Source organism: Meleagris gallopavo, chromosome 1 (genome assembly GCF_905368555.1).
Source record: "Meleagris gallopavo chromosome 1, MGAL_WU_HG_1.1, whole genome shotgun sequence".
In the NCBI taxonomy this organism is placed as follows: Eukaryota; Metazoa; Chordata; class Aves; order Galliformes; family Phasianidae; genus Meleagris; species Meleagris gallopavo.
In genome coordinates, this window is record NC_139404.1 from 116,435,366 (window position 1) to 116,457,624 (window position 22,259).

Here is a 22,259-nt window from a genome sequence, read left to right on the forward strand (position 1 = left end):
TGTCTGTTGGGAGAAGCAAAGAGCAGAAGTATTTTAAATAGCTAGAACTAAACAATGCCTCAGGACTCATAGTCCTCATGTTACTGTGACCACTAATTAGCAATGACAGTAACATCATTCGTCACTTTTAATTTTCGGTCGATATGAAAGCTATACATTATAAAAAGCCATCTTCTCACTTAATAGTGCATTTTCAAGATATTTTTTAAATCAAACCAAATTATATTCAAAACTCTCAAATCAAACCAGTTATTACATAGGTTGCTCCAAAAATAATGCCTCCTATTTATTTACACAGAACTACAACAGCAACAAAGAACATGGTAACACTATTTGACAGAGCAAATTCTCAGCTACAAAAGACTGTTATTCAACAGTGTCATGAGCTCTGCATTTTCACCTGCAATGAACAAGATCCTGCATGCTGCTCTCAGAAAAATCTGCACCAGTGGATGTGATTCACTGTCACTGTCACTACTTTTGAAATGCACCATCCACCCCTCACTGTGCTCACATTCGCTAAGTCTCCAGAAACATTCAGTAAGTGTCAATGAATGTCAGTAGGTACCATTTTTTTCTTCGTGGAGCAATTCAATTGTTGCATGGAATGAAATGTAATGGAATATTGCTGGGATGGTTTGACCTCTACTGTCATACCACCACCACCTGCTTCTGACATCATGGGCTAACACCATAAAGTAGGAGGCGTTACTTTCAGAGCAGCCCTCATATAACGATATATGGGTAATCCAGCAACTATGTGGTTAATCTTGAATTGTGCCATTTATTTCAATGCAAGTTAAAAAGACTGATTTAGCATTTGAGAAAATGCTGTGTTTTGCTTGGATCATTATTTTTGAAGGAGTGTAATATTTGAATTTTTGTTGTTACAGTGATAGCAAGAATGTCAGATAAGCACATTTTAAAAACAGGAATACATTTGAGAGGAAATTCGAGTGGCTTTTTTATTTTGAGAAAGATAAGCAAAGCAAGTTATGGTTCAAAATCTACTTTTAGATATACAGGGAATATTTCATTCCCCTAAAGAATGGGTAAAGGCCTGTTTTGGTGCTTAAATAGCAGACTGTCAAGTCTGTTTAAATGTGTGACTTACTTTCCACTGTTTTTGGAAAAGACCTGGCAAAAGTTGAAAGTCATGTTTCACTCAGCGCGATGGAAGGAGTTGAACATTGATGAAATCTGATTTTAGCTGTTGGAATATTTACATCCGTGCGGCATGATCATCTGCTCCCTTATCTGAACCTTCTGCAGAGCTGACCTGATGGAACTGAAGCAGAGCCAGAAGTGCTCAGTCTGGCTGGGAGGAACACATGGGGAGTAGAGTGGCCACTTGGGATGGGGAACTCTTGCACCGGGGTGGCAAAAAAATGACAAGTGTGTCCAACAAGCTTCACTGAGATGCATGAAATTCAAGCCTTGATGGCCAACAGGATTGTCAGATATACAGTTAAGTATCACCAGGCTTGTCTTGCATCTGACATGCTTAGAGAACTGCAAATGGATTTTCCCCCTGAAGTGAGCTTTCAACAGATTTTATGCACGTTGTATAAAAAAGCCAATAACTTAAAGGTAAATGAAAGCTACCTGCAATCATCTGTGAAAGGTTAACGCTCACCACGCAGCAGAATAGCCAAGTGACACACTGTGCCTGACAGTTACTGATGGCAGAGCAAGGTATCTGGGGCAAAATCAGCTTTTACATTCTTTTGAATTTTTAAGCCCACAAGCCAGAATATCATTTGTTTCTAGGAGATTTTTCCTTGTGGAACACGACACAGTGGAATATGGATTAGTTTACCACACTTCAAGCTGCCTTTTCTGGTGAGAAAGCTGAAACCAAAACAACTCACGCATACTTATTCCACTTTAACTTAACGTAATCCATCTCCACCAGTGTCTTCCTTCAGAACACAGAGGTCTCATCACCTGAAAACCACAGCCCCTTGCCATATGTGCCTGTCAGCCACCTCCTGTTTGGGGAATGCCATTTACGAGAGGCACTAAATGTGATAGAGACCTAAAATGAAAAGTTGCATCAACTCCTAATGATCTCCCCCAGGTCTCCATGGAGCATCTGAGTCTAGTATGCAAAGTATCAGAGAATCATGGAAGGGCTTGGGTTGGAAGGAACCTCCAAGCCAACCCAACTCCATCCCTGCTGTGGTCTGGGCTGCCCCCCACCAGCTCAGGCTGCCCAGGGCCCCATCCAACCTGGCCTTGAGCGCCTCCAAGGATGGGGCACCACAGCTCCTCTTCACAGCTCCTCTTCTCCATAAAGCACTGTATTTCCTGAGTCACTGATATGCTTCTGAAACCAAGCAGCCTATACACATGTGAAGGCTTCACTGGTATCTGTGGTGGTGAAAAGGGAACATGAGCGCATGCTGGCTGTGCTGCTATCACACCTGACTGGCTTTACATGCAGTTCTTGCACTGCTCAAAAAAGGGTTGTCATGGCAGTGTCTAAAACACTGCTACTATGTGTATATTAAACCTATGTCCTTTCCATGCTTCTGGCTCGTTGGTGTTCAGGTTCCTCAATGGATTTAGGGCAACAGATCTGTCAGGAGGAGAACTGGAGTGAGTGAGGCCAGCAGGTGAAGGAGGTGGTTCTTCTACCTGCCTGCAGGTTGAGAGCCGTAGTTTGGGTGAGAAAACTGTAGTAAGCCAAGGGAGAAGGGCTGCGCCATGGGCATTCCCCTCCAGGAGATGGCTGAGGAACTGCAGAAGATGCTTGGCTGCTCAGAGCGGCGAGGAACAAAAAAAAACTGATTAGGAACATAACTGAGCAGAGCAAGATTGAATTGGAAAGGTTGAGCAGATGGAGTGACAAAAAAAACCCACAACAGTGTGCTTCCAGGGTGTCCCTGGAGCCTTTGGCAGAGCAAAATATGCAAGTGGAAATCACTGGGAAAACTGAAGCAGCAGCAATCTTACTGCAGAGTATGGTGGGAAACTATTTGGGAGCTAAGGATGCTATTGAGGAACATTGAGAAAAGGGCTGGAGCAGTGGATACAGCTACGGCCAAGGAGAAAAAGACAAAGAAAGCTGGGGAAGAACAAAATACCCTGAGAGCAGTGCTGGAATAAGGGAAGAGAGTGCTGCACCTGGAATGAGAAGATGGGTGAGATCTGCTTCAGGGGTCTGCCCAAAATGCAACTGAGATGGGGGAGAGGAGAATGGGATGAGGGGCAGCATAGGGTGATGTCCCAGCTGAGAAGGGCAGATTTCCCCCAGCAGGCAGGGATGGAGGGTCAGGCTGGCAAGAGAAGTGAGAGAGCTCAGTGCAGGGAATAAAGACAAGAGAGGCTCAGTACACTTCACATTTTTATTAGCTGACAGCAGAGAAAACGGTGGAAAAATGTTATACAAAGTCAAACATCTGTGTGTCTGTTACCTTTACGTGTGGACTGAAGGGTACCTCAGGAGATGTTTCTTTCTCTTTGTATATCTTTATATGTATATTGAATATAGCAAACACATGGGTGCTTGATAGGGGAGATAATGAATACTTTTAGGACTTACAAATCTGGCATATGTCACAACTCCCCAGTGAGGCTGGTGCCTTGCAACCTGATCAGGGACCCTGAGCCCTGCTGGCCCAGCTCTGCAGAACTTGTGTTCCTCAGGGGCTGCACACTGGCTGCTCCGGCCCTTTTCTCCCTTTGATCTTTGCTGTCCAGCCTCCAGCATCCCCATGGCCCCAGTGCAGAGCCCTCACCAAACAGTCCTGCCCTGTGCTCCCTCCAACCCAGTATCCAGAAGCTGTGATCACACTGCCGTGGGTGCCATGACTCAGGAACTCGGAGTGAGGGATACAGTAAGAGAGTCCCTCCCTGTTGTGTTAGCTTTGGCACCAGGCTCGTTCCCCTTCAGTATACAGAAAGCTTCAAACTCAAGCTGCTCTCCTAACTGCTAGCTGTGTTTTCCGCGCCAGTTCCACCTTGGATCCGAGGCTAAATATAAGCATGTGGAGCCAGCCCTGTGTCTCTCCCCTATTTGGCAGTGCCTGGCACCACCAATCACTCTACAGAACTGAGCCCTGCCACCCAGTTGGTGGCTGGGAAAAGCTGTGTCCCTCCCCTGTAGGTATCCCCTTAAGGACAGAGAGCAGCATGCAGTTTGCTTCTGAGCCCCCATGTCTAGTGTTGTGCTGCACCTGCAGGGGGTAAAAAACTCAGGCCAGAATCTCAGTCAGCCAGCCCTGCTGCTTGTTCAGTGCCTTGTTTTGTGGAACTTTTTTTTTTTTTTTTTTTTTTTTTTAGGAAACAGGTATTTTTATAGGATTGGCAGTTATTAAACAATATTTAATGCATAAAGGAAAATTTGCAATGAATACATTAGCATCTGTGCCAGACCAAACATCTATAGATTTCAGTGGAACGAGCAGCAGGAAATCAGAATTTTGTTTCTGCTTTTCAGCTGGCACAACAACTCAACTATTTTCAATTCGTCTGAATTAGGAAGAATTTGTTCTTTTGGTATATAATTCTTAGGGTCAAAAGTGGACAGACTTACTGCAGCCAAGTATTCCATGTGAACCTCTGCCCTTACACAACTCTGCAAAGTGCAGGTGGCGGCAGCTTCACAGAACCGGCAAGGCATACGCTAACTCTAAATACACCCAGATGAATGGTAGGAGCCTGCCAAGCTGATGAGAAGATCCCCACTGGACCTGCTGAGCCTTCCCTGGAGAAGAGGGAGGCTGCAGGCAGCATACAGCTGCTGGCCTCCTTGCAGGAGGAATCCTGTACAGGCATCGGCCCTGGGTACAGGCAGGCATTGGTGCCTGTGTTACCACAACTCAATGAGTTACCTTTCATCAGCTGAGCTACTGTAACCTGCCTTAATTAAAGAGGAAAATAAATTACGAGACAGTACACTGAAGGTGATTAAATCCAAAGCACAGGAGGTTTAAAGTAGTATGTTGTATTTAACAGGTGGGGAAAGCAAAAGATGTTCCTTCCTGCTCACACTGTCTGAGCTTGGGAGTGCAGCTTGCTCAGCTGTGCTAATTTCAGTATTTGTAATTGTCCCAGTGGTGCTGAAGCTAAGGACGAACACACACAGAGGCTGGCACCCTTCCCTGCAGATTGCTTGTTCTTGGAAATGGCTGGTGCTGAGGGATGCTAAGGGAAACATGATGGGTAAAAATGAGCATTACAGAGCGCACCGAACCGAGGGTTCTGCGGCCATACTGTCTAAATGATTAAGACAAACTTATGACTGGACGAACGACCTGAGCTATTCCAGAAGGAATTCCTGAAAATATGAGAAAGTGGATAATTGCAAAACATTGCTGACCATCTTCAGTGAACGTATCTTGGAACAGCAGTGATGACATCAGGGTGAACTTCGCAAACAGGAGCAGTGGTGTGACATAAATTCAGCAAGGACAAGGGTAAACCTTGTGCTGGAACAATCGGTTGTGCAAACACGGCAGAAAGCAGCACGCATGGTCAGTGAATTACCGCGTGCAACAAACCGAACGCCAACCACTTCAGATTGCTGCAAAAAATGAATGTCATGTGGGGATATATGAACAGGACTGCCATATGTGAGATGTGTGAAATAATCCTCCCACTTTGCTCGGTGCTGAAAGACTCAGCCCAAATCCTGCGCCCAGCTCCAGGCACCGCACTCCATAGAGGATGTGGAGCAGCCAAGAGCAATGAGTTTGCTGCAAGGCCAGGAAGAACCACCTGAGGGAAGCTGGGATGGATCAGAAGAGGACTGCATAACTGGAAGTGTTCCCATATATGTCAAGAAAAAGAAAATACATTGTTTTCCAGATGCTGTGGATGAATAAGGGCAGCTGAGCTGCAAAAGGGGAATTTGGGTTAGACATGATGCCAATGCTGCAGAGGTAGCACAGTGAGCAACAGCGGGAAGTGCTCCAAGGAGACAGACTGGGGAAGACGTGATGTTGTCCTGCAGCAGAGGTCAGACCATGTCTGGGGAGCCCCCTCAACTCACAGTGCTGATGGAAAGTTAAAAATCCTCAGCTGCTACAAACCAAGAAAACTTCATTAATGATTTATACTAGCAGAGGGGCCTTGCCTGAAATGTGTCCAGCGTAAGCGTTTTTTCTATCTAATTTCTGCTTTTAGCCATGAGATTATGAGTAATAGCTATGGGACTACACTGTTAGCCAGAAATCCTTTAGCTTTCTAAAGGTCAGTTAATCTATGATCTAATCTGATGGTCACTGAAATTAAGTGGAAGTAGTTCAGCCAGCTATAATGGAAAGTGGTTTGTGTCTCCAGCCTTCAGCTACCTTGAGCTAAACCATCCTCTGCAAGCAAAGTGATGTATAGGAATGAAGCACATTTTGAAATGCATGATGAATCTTGTTGCTTTACTGCAGCAGAAAAAAAAAAAAAAAAAAAAGAAAGAAAAGTCATGCCTTTCCAGCTATTACTGTTTTTTAAAGCAGTTCTCATTAAAAAATTCTAACCTCAATGAAGTCAAGGAAGCATGTGAGATTCCCATGAATGCACTGCTCTGCCCTGGCTTGCTCAGAGTGAGAGCTGAGCTGTGCATCTGAAACTCACTAAGCACAACCAGATTTTTTATAATGATCTGTAATATTTAAGGATTCAAAATCTCAGTGTAGCTACTATCAGTGAACTCATGATTTGAAAAGCTGCCCCGGAAAGCAGCAGCCTTGCTCCCTAAAAAGAGGTAATATTTCATATTTCAAAGTAAGCTTCCCCAGGCACTATCCTTTCAGAGGCTGTACTTCAGACTGTTTTCCTGCTATGGCTACTCTTTTGTAGCTTACACAGACTACTTACTTTGAGAAAGAGATTTTTCTAACACATGCATAAACATAAGAACCCACAAAAGAAAACAAAGACCCCGGTCAGAAAGCCTTCGACTCTGACTCCTTGTGTTGTTTCTCCTCTAGATTATGAGGCAGTTTAATTTACATGGATATCACCTGAAAACAAGAGTGACACGTGCAGCCGATGCAATGCAGCTGAACTCTCTTTGTCACCAAATACATTCTGCACATTAGCTGGTAGTGTGAGGCACTGAAGCACAGTCTTTAATTAAAGTGCAACAATACCACATATACAGCATGGGCATGGCACAGGAACCTGGTGCTCAATATAAAAACAGCTATGCTGAAACGTGACGTATCACTACATGATGCGACTAAGTCAGCGAAGGCACTCTTACTCTTGAAATCTGAAGTATTCCTGAGCACTCATTTTCAGCTGGGAAAGCTGTGATCAAATCAATGCATGTATTATTCTCCACCAATGAACAATGCTGGGAACGAGGGCACATTAAACACCTACGGCACGTGGAGCTTTTCACGCTGCTCATGAACCAAACACAAACACAGAGGCTGTGAGATCTCCAAAACTCCTTCTGCCCCTTGGGAAGCCCCCTGCCTGTCTGGTTGGAGGGCAAACGTCCTGAAGCACCGGCACCAACACAAAGGCACGAGATCGCAGCTTGGGACCTGCCCGTCCTCCTCCTGCCCTCCTTCCCATCCTCCAGAAAAGATCCCGCAGCACAGCGAGGGGCTGCAGCACAACCCACAGGGACCTCCTGCCCTGCACTGCTCTGCTCTGCCAAGGAGCGAGCTCTCCATCCGCCCTTTATTTGTCAGGGCAGCCGATACTGCCAGTCCAGCAAGAGAGCCACGCGCAGGTCTCCTAAAGCTGGCCACTGAAACGCAGAGCAGCAGCAGCAGGGCTCCTTGCACCGCGCATGGCAGCAGCACGTACTTGGTCCTCACCACCACGTGGGCACTGCGCCATACAGCAGAAACCCAGAAATAATCGCAACGTCCGGGCACGGCACAAGCTGTTTAGGAAATGAGGCGGTGCGGATTTGGCACGGGGCAGTGTTACAGGGAGCAGATACTGGGAGTCATGCAGTGCTGCTTCTCCGCCGGCTGGGAAAGGCGTCAGGGAGGCACAAACACACAAAAGAGAGAGTAGGAGATAGTTACCTAACATGACGAAGGGGATCCCCAGGAAGGTGGAATTGTATTTCCCACCAGTGAGATTGATGATCCCGGCTGCAGTCAGGGTGGCAAGGGTCACGGTCAGCAATCCCAGCAGGCCAAGCCAGGGTTTGCTGCGGACACAATCCTGCATGGAGCAGCAGAGAATGGCCAAGGTGACCACAAGGACCAAGCTTGTGATCAGGTAGCGTTCTGACACCCTGCTCGTCTTCTGGAAATCCTCCTTCAGCGAAGAAGAAGTGAAAGGATACATTTTGACTTTCCTGTTGGATTTCTGGAAAAGTTCAACAGTGTCACAAAAAATGGATTCCCACTTTTCTGCCACCATGTCATTCAAGGAGTTGATTGCCTGCAAGTAGTAGGTGAGCTGAATGGCTTCTGCAGACTTCACCCGGTCTTTGCTGTGCACAGTAACCCCACCAAGCTGATGCCCATTATACACTTCCCTGCCATCCTTTAAGTGAGTAATCGGATAAGTGATTGCAAAATTAGTTCGATTAGAAGAACGAGCAGCCTTTAATTCCTCCAGCACATGCACTATGTCGTCCACTATGCATGTCTTGTCATTGTTCAGGATACATATATGGGCAAACGTGTAATTGAAACCAGGTCTTTGCACTTGGATCCTGGTCACAGCAGAGTGCAACTACAAGGGAAAGAGAAATCACAGACGTTATTCATCAGTTCATCCCTTTCGGCAGCAGCCAGAGCAACAGCGGCTCGCGGCCTCCGTCCCTCTCCTATTCCAGCCAGACAACAGCAGTGAGCATTCTGGTGGCTGCGGTACTCACGGCAAACTCAGCGCAAAAAAGAAGCATGCATTAAAATAGCAGCATCACTCTCCTGCGTCCCTTGCTGGTATCGTAGGCAGGTGGGATGGCAGGCACAGCCTGGCTGGCACAGGGGATGTCGTCACGCTGGTGACCCCAGGCTGCGGGAGGAAGCTGGGATGCAGCCCGCAGAGGAGGGACGGGATCATCAGCACCTGGAGCTGGCGCTGGTTAAACCATCCGCTTTTTGTCTCCACCTCGACCCCATCAATCCCTCTGCCTACCCGAGAGCGAGAAGTCACAGAACAGTCACCAGTGTTCTCCTCTGTTTATCAGAGGAAGCCTTCACTTTAGAACCCGTGGGCTATCCCTGCTTATTGTTTGCTTTCAGGCAGCTTTTAATGCAGCCCTGCTTTAAAAGTTGCTTTACATCCTGCTGAAATTTTCCATGAGCTCTGATCCAAAGCACATTCAGTTATTTTGGAGCATCAAAAGGGCAGAAAGATTATGCTCTCTTCTGACAAAATACAGAAAAATCGTACAACCCCTTCTGAATCCATTTTAATTAATGCAGAAGAAACATGACATCTAAAAGACATTAAGGGAAGAGCGCTAACAAGTGGGGTTGCAGTATTTTTCAGAAGTAGAGCACTGAGCTTGCTAATGTAAGGAGTCTTAGCAAAGTGCAAGCTGGTTTGGGGGTATTTTCCTTATGAAATACCTTGAATCATTGCTGTCACCATGCAACTCCTGGTGTACTGCGTTCACTGTGCAAAAGACACCAATACCTCCCATAAGGGTGCTGCCAAGGCCAGGACCACCTCTCCTCCCACCAAGTCTGAGCCCTAGTGGCTGAGTGTCCTCTGCTGTCCTGAGCGGGTATGGGGACATCTGAACCTCAACGCTGGGACCCCCACACGTCACTGCTTCTGCTGCCCAGTGCTGGCACGGCCTGAGGCTGGCAGCCCACATTCAGCTTGTCTCTAAAGGGGGAATGGACACTTTCTGCCTTAAGATTTTGAACAAGACAAAAAGGATGGACTAAGGGGACACAATTCCTTGTTTTACACCTGCATACAGTTTCCCAAGGAGGACAGTAGGTTGCTACGCCCAGTAGAGGCTGGGATTAAGTGACATCTAATGGAACTAGTTCCTTCTGAAGAGAAACTCTGATTATAAAGCAGAAGATAGCACATGGCACAGCAGCACAGCTCATATACTCGTCTGGTGACAGCGGATGACACATCTAATACTCAGGGCTAAAATCCTGTAGAACTTAAATGGTTGTAGAGATATCTCTGTGCTATTTCAGACCTATTTGCAGAAAAATAAAACCAATGCCACTTGGATGATACTATCAATCTGATTATTTTACAGTTATATTGTATTGTCTGTGATGGAGTATAAATTTAATCAAGCCGCCTCCATTCCTCAGGTTGATATGATGTCATATCTGCAAAAATACAAAGTTCTTATAATCTCAGCATTTCTCCAGCAGCTTGGAGGTGTGTTTTTTACACACTTGAGCAGTTTTTATTTTCTACACAAGAACAGTTCAGTACTGACATTAGAAAGACAGATTTGAGAAATGAACTGAACTAATGAACCTTTTCATGCCATTGGGAGAACACAGGTCCTTATCACGGTGAGAAAGAAATTTTCCATCTTGGTGGGAGAACAAGTAACTTTCTGTGTGACAGATTAGGAGTTCTTGCACAACCTTTCTTCTAAAACTATAATAAAGAGATTTGCAAGAAAGTGTCAGAGAAATGATCCTCCATTGGGAATTCTTCCCATCTTTCCAGCTTGCTTTTGCAAAGTTCTTCAAGAGCTGTTTTAGAGCATTGAATTCAAAGGTATGGTTGGGGAAAATGCCCTGGCTTACTGAATCAAAGACAGACATCTGATTTGAATTTGTTTACAATGGCAGTTGCTGTATGTATTTCATTGACAACAGTTGTAAAGCCAGATGTCATATAGAGAAGTGCAGCTGAGGACAACTAGGAGCAACAAAAGGAATTTACTGCTCGTATTGGATTAACAGTACAACTGCTTCAGAAAGGATCCATCAGGTGACACAAAACAGAGGAAAGGAACTGTCACACAAGTTTTATCAAACTGTGTGTGCTGCTATTTACCTGCCCTTTCTCCCTGCTGCATTTGCTTTCTTATACATCTGAACCACTTTCAATATTTAGGTTATAAAATAACCTCAGCTGTCACAGCTGCTGTAACATCTTCAACGGAAGGCTGAATACGTGTTGCTCCTTGGGCACAATGATTTTGGGCTCAGGGCCCCACACTGCTCCCATCCTGACACAACAGAGCAGCCAGAAGCCTGGGTCTGCCAGCAGTAGGAGGATGGATTGCCCTGATGGAGACAACGTCATCATGCTCAGTTCTGAACAGCAGGGAACTATATCCTAAATAAATCCAACCAGATTCTCATTTACCCAACTGTTTTCTTATCCTTGCTGATCCTATTAGTAGAGATGGAGAGCTAAAAGAATATCAAAGGCTGCCTGAATAGCTTTCCTTGAAGGGAGACATGCACTGCTTGCTCATCGCTCACATCCCGTTTGGTTAGCAAGCAATGCAAGCGACCTGGGAGGCAGCTCTCCTCCTGGGAATGCTGCTGGAGTGCTGCAGCACGAGGGCTGTGCAGCACTGCTGGAGCTTGCTGGCCACGGCCGCACACGCTGCTTTTGGCTGAAAGTGCTCAGTCATACAATCATAGACTCATATAGTCATAGAATGGTTCGAGTTGGAAGGGACCTTTAAAGGTCAGCTCCCCTGCAATGAACAGGGACACCTACAGCTAGGTCAGGGAGCTCGGAGCCCTTTTCAGCCTCACCTTGAGTGTCTCCAGGGACAGGACATCCACCACCTCTCTGGGCAAGCTGTGCCAGTGCTTCACTACCCTTACTGTAAAAAACTTTCCCTATATCCAGTCTAAATCTCTCAGCAGAACAACTTACATCCCTCTCTCACCATGTTTTGACAGAAACACCTTGGTCCTGGCCTTTAAGCCCCATGCTTGCCGATCTGTTCACTTCAAATGGAGTAAAGGTGGCTCCAACAGAAAGACAAATCCCCCCCTGCAAGCAGCAGCAGGTGAGGCTTGTGGGTATGGTGGGGTGCCAGGATGCTGCTTTTTCTCTTCAGTCCATGCAGAAGATCCAAGGAGCCACATGAAGGGAAGACTGCTAGCTCCACCACTTTACACAGAAGTCCTTTTTGTAATGCAGAAGCAAGTGTCTGCTGCCAGGGTTTGATAGCTTGGTCAGACTATAAGAACCTTCCTACAAGACACACAGATTCTGTCACAGCAGGGAGGGCTCAGAAACTGCCGATTCACCTGCAAAATGCTCTGATCCCAGAAACCCTTTACAGCCATGTTTTGCCATCTGCTAGTCCAGTGAAAGCCCATGAAGGCCCAGCTCCTCATCTGTGCAGTCCAAGGAGGCAGGGACCATCAGTGAGTCCACCACAGACCTCCACACAGCCTGCAAACGTGTCAGCTTCATCAAGCTCCCATTTCATAGAATGGCTTAGATTGGAAGGGACTCCAAAACCAACCCGCCCCAACCTCTGTCGTAGGCAGGGCTGCCCCCCACCAGCTCAGGCTGCCCAGGACCCCATCCAACCTGGCCTTGAGCACCTCCAGGAATGGGGCAACACAGCTTCTTTGGGCAGCTGTGCCAGCTCCCTACTATTCTGTTTCTCATCCCACTTCTCATTTGTGGAAGGACAGCCTGACCCTGGGAGCTGGGTTTGCCACCAGCTGCAGAATGAAGGGTACACATAGCTAGCCTGTGCTTGTCATACAGCCTGTGAGAAGGTGTCTGGCTTTTCTGCGGAGCAGTGTTGTGCAGTGTTTTATAGGTGACATTACTCATCATAAGGACCTGAACAAGCTTTGTTACTTGACATATAGTCGATGAATGGCCAACTAGATAAAACTAGTGAGATATACGTATGTCTTCCCCTATTGCAAATGAGCTGGCACACAGAGTCATGTTTTACTCATGGGAGTAAGATCTTTGCCATGCCGTATTACATTGCCTTTGCTAATATTTGATTCCTTCAGTCTTTGTCTGATGGTTAAAACTAAATACGAGCTTCACCTTTTCCAGTGTTGCCAACTAATTATTTTTTTACTGTCATTTTTACCAAATCTGTGGTTTCCTAGAGCATCACTGGCGCCTGAAGTGTTTTTTTTTTTCCAAGAACCTCAGATTTCACTGATCACATGGTGTGAAGGAAGGCTTGAGATGGGTCAGAAATAAAGTAACGAGTGAACTCATTACATATTACTGCTTAAAATCCCAGCTCTGATTTGAGCTCTGAACTGCTTTCTGGTTTGAAACAGTGGTTCTCTATACAGGCTTCATTCTCATGCAAAGCTGGCTCACTCTTCTGGTAATTTTTATGGGGTACTTGCGCCAAGGAAAATGAAGAGAGGAAAAAACTTTTCTTGGACTGCCTCTGCTATCTCAGTAATCTTTGTCATGTCCTACCTTTGCAGAGCGCTTTTTTATTCACTTTGAGAGACCACCTCAGTGAAAAAGCAAAAGGTTTACATGAGAGAAAAGACGGACAGAGCTTCACAAAAGACAATACTGTGCAGACACGGGCAGAATTAAACTACTAGGAACAGATGTGGACAGGGAAAGCAAGGAGCTTCTAAGAAGGGCCAGGCCTCGGGGCCAGCGTGGGCACTTGGGTCCAGTGATATCTGTCAATAAATTCATGACCTTCAGCAATTAAATCAGGGCTTCAGTGGTTGCTGGTGCCAGCAACCTCCCAACCAAGGATGGGGGCTGCATGCACTGCCAAGGAAATAGACTGGCTGATCCTAACGGCTTGAAGAACACATTAGAAATTGTAGCTGGACTCCTTTTCCAGCAGTCCTACAATCAGATTTCCTGTAAATATGCTAAGATAATAATTATGGAAGTGATGTATTTTTACAACTAATTTTCCAGCTGCCTAAAACACTGTGGATTGTATCTTCTCCAAACAATCTTCATTTAATTAAAATCTAAAATTGTTCAAAGCACAAAGCATCAACTGAGGGGCAACTACTGCTGCTCAAACATGTATGTTGGCAGATACGTATAAATGTACACACTCCTGCCTATCCACTTGGTAGCTACAGGTAATTGTGAGCTAAGACATTTCTACTCTGAAGTGGAGAAGCTTTCCTAACGAATGTGATCTTAATTCTCACCGGCAGCATGGCAAGTTTACGTGGATTTGTTTCACCAAGAGGAATACAGACTGGTTTGGGCTGTATTCTTCAGACTGCTACTGGAGGATGTGACAAGTGGGCAGCACAAGTGGGCTTCTTATGTGGAGCCTAGCCAAGGGCTCTGAAATCCACTTCTCATTGTTTGGCACGGAGAGGAAGACTCCACTCTTGCTACTGATCACACATCAGCTTGTCTTCTCTCTGTCCTTACAGCACCTCTTGGGGGGCAGATGATGCAGTGGCCACCCTCACGAAGGGCTCCTCCAGCTGAAGTATGGCAGATGGCTCTTACTTCACTGCAAAACCTCTAGAGCTGCAAGCTCACAGTCCTTCATGTTCATCAATGTATCTGCTCCTTGTCCTCTGCCTGAGCAGGAGTGAGGGGGTCGTCTGATACACCCCAACGTCAAGGCTGTTTTTCAGGTCACTTAGTCAGGAATCCTCTGCGTGGTCACATTAGTCAGCTGCACTCCTGCAGCACCACCTGGACATCAGTGGCCAGGCCTCGGTGGCCACACTGTGTGGCATCTCTGACCCCTGGGCCCTCCCCTGGAGCATGACATCCCCCCAAGAGGTTCTGTCCCCTCAAGCACTGTGCCACAGGAGGCAGAACCTGGCGTGATGACCACATGTCTGGTGGCTGCCCCTCTGCAGCATGCTGCTGGCCGTCCGTCTTCCCTGGCTGCGCCCAGATCTCACCTGTGTATCTTAATTCTCATCTGTTTTCGCATAAGACACATTTTAGCCCTGCAGCATTGTGCTGCTATGACAACAGGCTTGCACTTCTGCTGCTTTCACACCCTTGTTTTTCTTGTATTAGGACTCTTCCCCTCATCTTACAGCCTTGCTCTGAAGACATGACTTCATCCTTTAATTTTTGGAGCAGAATTCATTATTTGTTCTGCTGGCAATTCCTTTAAGAAGCGCCGTTAGCGCGGGAGCTATGCAGAGAAGGTGGAGACTACTTATCCATTGCTAGATCTGCAGCTGGCTGTCTGCATCCAAGCATTCAGAAGTAGCGAAGTTTTGAAATGCAGGGTCGGGTGCTTACGCTAGTCAGAGCTGCACCGGACCCAGCCCTCAGTTCTGCTACAGCCAGCACTGAAACAATAGCTTCAGCATGCCATGTTGGTACAGCAAAACAATTAGAGATAACGCAAACATGGGAACATAAACATAGCTGTTTCCTCCACGAGTTTCCTCACACATAGAAAATAAATGGGGAAATCTGGGCGGGCTGTGGACAGAGTGTGCAGGCACACATGGGCACAGACACAGCAATTAAGGGGCAGAGGGAGGAAAAGAAATCCAAACAAGTAAAATTTAGAGTTCAACAGTCTTGTTTTGCAACAATCACAAGTTATGCAGCACTTAAATAAATGTGTCCTTACACGTGAATATCTAATTTCAGTATATGCTTGCATTTGCCAATAGCTATTTAACCAGCTAACTATACCCACTGATGGCCAGTTCATAAGAAAGAGGCAATGCATAACCAGAGTCTGAAACTCTGTAGTCAGAACAGGTTTCTTTAAGAAATAAACCTTCATCTACAGACTTTCATACAGGCAAACTGTAAATACAATCCCTTTCAGTATGGAATGTCACATTTCATTTCCTTTTCATCTGTGCATCTTAAGTAGAGTTACTGGCAAAAAAAAATAAATAAAATATACTGTGTTAATGTAATGTACACTAATAAAAGTGGAAGACAGGATATTCTTCTGAAAAAAAAAAAAAAGGAAGCTTTCATAAGAAAACTAAATTAGATTGTAGAATAATGCAGTTAACTCACTGTAAATATGGAGGAATGAAGAGGCTCAAAACGATGGGTGTCTCAAATCCTGGCTTAATCAGGATGTACTTTCAAGGGTTCAAAACACCTGGTCAGGTCCGCATTTTCTGCGAGCCTGCATGTCTTGAACCTGCCAACTTTCTAGCTGCAAGTAGCAATAAGGCAATGACCTGGTAGGGGGCTGCTCTTACACTCTTTTCAGACCGAATTGTAGGCTTAGATGAGTTGTACAGAAATTACACGATCTTCTGAACTTCTGCAGGATGGTGCACAACAAAAATCCAAATTATTTTTCTTTCTCCAATGCTTCTTGGAAATACAGGGATAAGCACAGATCTTCTTCAGTTGGGTGTCAATGTTTCCAATCTTTCTTTTGACAGAGCGAAATCTTGAAGAAGAAAGAGGCCCTACACATTGACAGCTAGTGCCTTGTGCCCAGCTGTAGAGCACAATTTCATCACTTCCCTCCATTATCTCTCAGCTTCAGGATCATCTCTTGCCCACCAAGACTCTCCAGAGGCTTTAGTTGGATTATCTGTTCAAGGCCAGAGAATCAGGAGGTTTAGGTTTCTCCTCTGTCTCTCTTCTACAGACGACCACACCACCTGAAACACGATGGATGGCAGGCGCAAAAACAATTCAAGCATTTATGGGGAGAGTTATGGGAATTACGGATGGACATTTACCCAATTTAATCAAAGCTATTACAAGAAGGCAGTCACATGCTTCCCTGCTAATGAGAGCAGAGTCTTGCACGGAGCAGCTAGCGCACCCAACAAGGCCAACTGGCACACACGGGCTGTCAGCTCCTGCTTGGGGCACACGCCTGGGGTTTGGGCACAGGGCTGGTCCCTTCACCACCACTGCCAGCCAGCCAGCAGGGTGCTGTGTAGCTGTGGCACCTGGAGCTTCTTGGGCTGACAGTGCACCTGTCAGAACTGCACTGCGCTAACCACAGCACTTCAGAGAAGCCACCGAAGAACTTACCACAATAATGAATGAATTAATTAGAGTATTATAGTGACTAACTTTTGACAGTACCACTAAGTTTCAGCTGTTCAGACCCCAAAACTTCATATCCCTTTACCAAGGGGATGATAATGGAAGCTCACTTCTTCCTCTGCCGCAGACAGAGAACATATCTTCCCCCTCCATGAGACCAGGGCAGCAGTAGCAGCGCTGGGCACTCCCTGCCTGGCAAGATAGAGGACAGCAGGTCAGGGAGCCCAGAAAAGTTCTTCCTCGGGGAGGCAATGCTCCCCCAGGAAAGGGGAGATGAGCAGTATAATACCACTCACAGGTGGGATGACACTGATGCGCAGCATCTAGAGGTGCATGGCTTTGCCATGGAGCCTGAGGGAATTTTTTAGATGGTTTTGCTCCCTTTTGCCCTCCACGTATGGATACGTGTGTAGGAGAACCTTGATGGCCCCTCTCTGCCTCCTCTCGGTGAGCCCTGCTGACACAGAACGACATGGCCCTGCGTCGCAGCCAGCATGGTGACACGAGGAGCCAGGAGCTCTCCTTCCCGGGTGGCTGTGCTGACCTGCTGGGCACCTCAGTCTGCACAGACAGAAACACAGCTGGGACAACGGATGGGATCTTTTCCGCAGAAGGCGGGCTGGGATTAATTAGATAAGCAAGGAGTTGGAAATAATGCATCAAAGATGCCTGACAACGTCAGATTAACAGTATGAGTAAACAGGCAAACGGCAATGGTGTTAATTATCTCACCAAATAAGAAATAATCATTCTGTTGGCAAATTCTGTGTGTTAAAAAATGAGGCAGCATTAAATGCTGACAACTTTCTAAGTTATGGCTCTTTGGCTGATATGATAAATCTGACGCAGAAGTTTGCTCGTGGAGAGCTTCAGCGTAGCATTTATTTGTGTGTCACTGTGCTATCGATAGAACCACAGATGTCCAGAGAAAGCAGCAGCGCAGAGGAAAAAATCCATTGCCATCATTACCCTATGACTGAGTAACTGTGTGCGCTGGATGCGGATGCAATCCACGGCACAAGGAAATGAAGGAATGAAAACCGCCTCTGGAGTTTTCTCGCTCGGCGGTGACATACATCTCTGTGCCTGCGCTCGGCAGCGCGGCGTGTCCAGCACTGCTGGGCAATACAGAGAAAAAGGGAAACGGAGCACACGGAGGGGCACTGCACTACCGCTCTTTGCACGGCTACAGTTGGAATAAAACACCCACGAGCCCACTGTAACAGTTATTGCCGTGCTTAGCGAGGGGCGCATCTCCCCAGAGTGCCTACACGCGCTATCTGCGCCCATGTTCTCGCTAGGGAAGGGGCACTCCCCGGAGCCGCTGAACAGAATTTACGCTGGTTCTGCGCGGTGTGACAGCCCGACAAAGGGGAGACAAGCGGTGCCGAGCCCTCGGGCTTTCCATACACCGTACAGCAACAGAGGGGACGTGGGGCTGAGCCTGCCACACCTCTGGGCTATGCGCACCATCCGAGTCCTGCCCGGTGAGCTCGACCCTCCCCGGCACACACTCGCTCCCGTCTTCCCCGCTCCGACACCGCGGCGCAGCGCTCCGGCACACGCTGCGGGGAACGTCCCGCTCCGCGCCGCGGGCAGATAGCTGCTGTCAGCGCTGCCGGCTGCGCTCGCTGTGGGAGACGGCTCGGTGCTGCCCTTCGCCGTGCTCCCCGCCGCTCGCAGAGTCGGAGTTTCCCGAGCCGCCCCAACTCGGATAAAACAAGCGCGAGCGCAGGGAAGGAGCGCGGGGCCGGCCGTGCGGTGCCCCCTGCGCGCTTCCCAACTGTTGCGGGAGGCGGCGGGGACCGCGGTTACCTTGAGGATGAGATCGGTGTGGTGCTGGTCCAGCATGTTGGCCTTGCGGAAGGAGGTGATGATCACCCGGCCGTAGCGCCCCGGCGTCTGCAGGTCGGAGTAGAGCCGGTGCTTGGAGCGGTTCACCGGGAAGAGGCTGTCCACCAGGTTCCGCTCGATCTTGGCCAGGCTGTGGGTGGGGGCCAGGAGGTGCTCCACGCTCTCCTCCACCTGGTAGCGGCTGAAGCTGGCGCCCAGCAGGATGGAGATGAGCACGGGCGCCGAAGCGAAGAACACCGGGTGGCTGGCGACGAAGTGGCCGAGCCGGGAGAAGGACGTCCCCAGCCCCCTGTGCAAGACCTGCCGCAACATCCTAGTGCGGAGGGCGCGCAGGAGGGCGAGCGCCGCGCCGGGGCCCCCGCGGCTCCCCCACGGCCCCCGCAAGACCATGGGGCGGCCCCGCCGGGCGCCGCCTCCCCGCCGGCCGCGGCTGCGGGGGGCCGGGGGCCGCCGCCGCGCGTCTGCGTGCGGCCGTGCGGGGCGCGCCGCCTCCCTCCCGCCTGCGCGCGCGGGGCGGCCGAGGCGCTCCTGCCTGTGGCCGCCGGGCGGCCGCGCGGACCGCGGGGAGGGGACGGGAGGGGGGGGCTGCCGCCCCGCCGCTGCCGCCCCTGGCCGCGGGCAGCGGCCGGCGCCGCTCGCCGCTCCCCGCCCCCGCCGCGGAGTTGGCGCGGGCGCGGGGCCGCCCGCAGAGTGCTGACTAATCCGCCGGCCGCGGCGGGCGGGGCGGGCGCGGACAACCCTCCGCGGCGCCCCCGCCGCCGGCGCCCTCCGCCGAGGGGCCACGCGGGGCGGCGCCTCCCGCCGGGGCCGCGCTCGGGATGCCGCGCCGCGCCCCGCCCCGCCCGGCTGCCGCCCGGCCCCGCCCGCCGCGCCGCCACATCCCCGCCCGCCTCGGCGAGCCCGGGCGGCCCCGACGGGCGACGGAGGGTGGCCGATCCCCGCGGAGGGAGCCGAGAGCGCTTCGCGGATGCCCTCCGCCCGCGGAGCCGCCGCCGGACGCGGACGGGGCGCCCTCGGCCGCCTCGGGAAGCCCGACGGCGAGCCCCGCTGCCCGGCAGCCCCCGGCCTCAGGCGGCAGAGTGGGCATGTGCGGCGCGTTCCGCACATGCCCATTAGGGAGGCCGGGAGCCTGCGGCGGGGCCGCGCTTGCCCGGGCCGCCGTACCCCGGACCCCCGAATAGCCCCCGGGCGGCTCCGGGCGCCGGCGGTGTCTCCCGGCGCGGGGCGCGATCTCCCTATAAACCACATGTTGAGCTTAAAGACCAGAGCGGGCGAAAACGTGTGTTTCTGACAAGGGGTAAGAAGCTGTTCGGGTTCCTGGCGCTCGTCAGCTGCCCCCGGCTTTTAGTTGTCAGCTCGGCGGTGCTGGTGTGAGGGCCCGGCTGCTGCCGGCGTGCTGCCTGCTGGTGGGCGAAAGGGAAGTTTCAGTCTGAGGGTGTTACACCTGTTACGCTGTGTGAGCAGCGGCGGCTCCCTGGTGCGGTTACTGCTGGGCTGACTGACATCGTCCCTCCCTGTGCATCTCTACAGTGTCTGACCCGAGTTCATATTGTAACACAGAAGGCCACCTTGCCATCGGACTCACTTCTTCCCTCACAACAAGGTCGCTCTTGGAGGCTAGACTAGTGTTTTGTAGCTTTCAACACCGTCAGTGAGGGGATCGTCTGAGTGGAGCTGGGCTATGCCCACTGATGCCCCCTGGTTCTCCCAGTTCACCATTTTCCAGCCCAGTGGGTGCATGCCTTGTGCTGCTTGTCATTGGCAGCTCACAAAGAGCACTTGTCATTGCTACTGGCAGTGTCATATTGCCTTTGGTCTCCATTAATTGACTTTTATCATTACTCAAAATGAAGGGGACTATTAATTATTACAGCAGGCAGCCATTCCTCCACAGCAACCTCAGCAAAGTCAGTGCGAGGAGCTGGCACCCAGCACAGCCCTCAGCACGCTGAGGTTGGGTCTGCAGGCCTGCCTGGGCTGTAGGGAGCAGCCCTGTTCCTGCTGAGCACCCCTCAGCTCTGCCTGTCTTCTGCAGGGAGCAGGAGGGCAGGATTTCCATCATCACGTCTGTGTGCCACTTTACTACAGCTTTGAATGGCGCTTTACAAAATAGGTAATGATGTCTCATTGCTCTGGAGAGTTCCCAAACTAAATTAAGGAGAGAAGAATGGGAAGAGACGACCATCCAATGAGGTGCAGGTGCTGGGGAGTGGGATAAGGAGGGGGAGGGCAATGTGATTATGTCCTTTCAAAGTGAATGCCTCAGGGCAGCCACTTTTGGGGACAGTGTAAAAGGGAGATGGAGAAAGGCGTGACTCATAGAGACAGCATCTGCGCAGGGTTTAGGTCTGCTATTGAAAGCGGAACGCTTCTTTCAAAACCTGTGCAAGGAGACGGATGCTCAGCTGCTCCCTGTGATTTAGCACTACTAACCTCTTCCTCTCCCTTCCCAAAGGGGTCCTGTGGAAGAAAAAGCTGAGAAGTGCTGGAGGAGGGATTCCTGATGGGTGATTTCAGCTGAGCGAGGAGGGCCTCTGGGAAAGGAAAGGTGGCGGAGCAGCTGGGATGGCCGCAGGAGGTATGCAGAGAACTGGGATTTTGTGCTGTTCTGTTAGGCTTGAGGAACCAGAGGAGGTATTTTACGAGCATGCGCATTGGATTTAGTGCTGGGACTGGGGAATGATTTTTGCAGCAGAGTCATGTGTGATGTGTGATGCAAGTTCTAGCTGGAACAAGGTTACCCACAGTGAGGAGATGGGTAACAAAACTCTTCTTTGTTTTTGAGAAGGAGCTAAAAGAAAAAATTTCCAAGGAGACTTTGGCTAGGTTCGCAAGGGATACAAACCCTTTTTCACTGATGTTCCCCGTATTATGTTCATTTGTACCTGTAGAAAGTCTTGGTGATGACATGTTGAATGTTGGTGATGACATGTTGAATCCCTTGGCTTGTGCCAAGGGATCAGAATGCCAAGAGGCCAGCCCAAGGTGGCTGGGGAAAGCAGCAATTCTCATCTTATCACCCAACCGTGCTCTGCATGCTATTTCTTGGCCTTAGGCCTGGGACCTGGGCCAGCACCAATTAAATTGGTGAGGGCACAGACAAGGTTAATGACAAAGTTAATCTCCCATTGCCGATTGGTGAGGGAACCTCAGAACTGGTTGGTGGTTTTTATTTGTTTGCAGTTAACAAGAGAGCATAGTCGAAGGGCTCCCTAATTCCAGGCTGGATCTTGTTGCAGAGGAAAGATTACCCAAAAGTACTGATCTCTTCACTGATGTGTACAGCACAGGGATGGCAATTTGCTTATACTGAAAAGGGTGTTACAGAAACACTGTGGAAAATTCTAAGTTGGTCTTGGTGCAAATAGTTTATATTTAATAAATCAACCATGGCCAAAGGAGTGGCCACGTGTGTTGTCACCTGCACTCACAGATTTCTTTGTCTGAATTCAAGACAGGCAACCGGCACAATCAACCTTGATGAAATTCTTCCTCTTGTGTCTGTGAGCCCCCAGTATTCATTGAACAGAAGGATGAGAAGAGGTAACGATGAAGGATTGCTATGGCTGCGTGTGCAC

The 22,259-nt window shown here is 49.3% G+C and overlaps 1 protein-coding gene across 1 annotated transcript in view; it reads right to left on the reverse strand.

Annotated features, from left to right (window-relative positions):
- The window catches only part of PTCHD1 (patched domain containing 1), a 41,341-nt gene extending 21,591 nt beyond the window's left edge, over positions 1–19,750 (reverse strand). Inside the window, exons 1-2 of the mRNA XM_085210809.1 lie at positions 18,643–19,750; positions 7,992–8,652 (exon numbers count right to left, since the gene is read on the reverse strand). Of these exons, the coding sequence (XP_085066935.1) occupies positions 7,992–8,652; positions 18,643–19,071 (1,090 nt within the window). The 5' untranslated portion in view covers positions 19,072–19,750. The remainder of the gene's footprint in view (positions 1–7,991; positions 8,653–18,642) is intronic.
- Between the last annotated feature and the right edge of the window lie 2,509 nt (positions 19,751–22,259).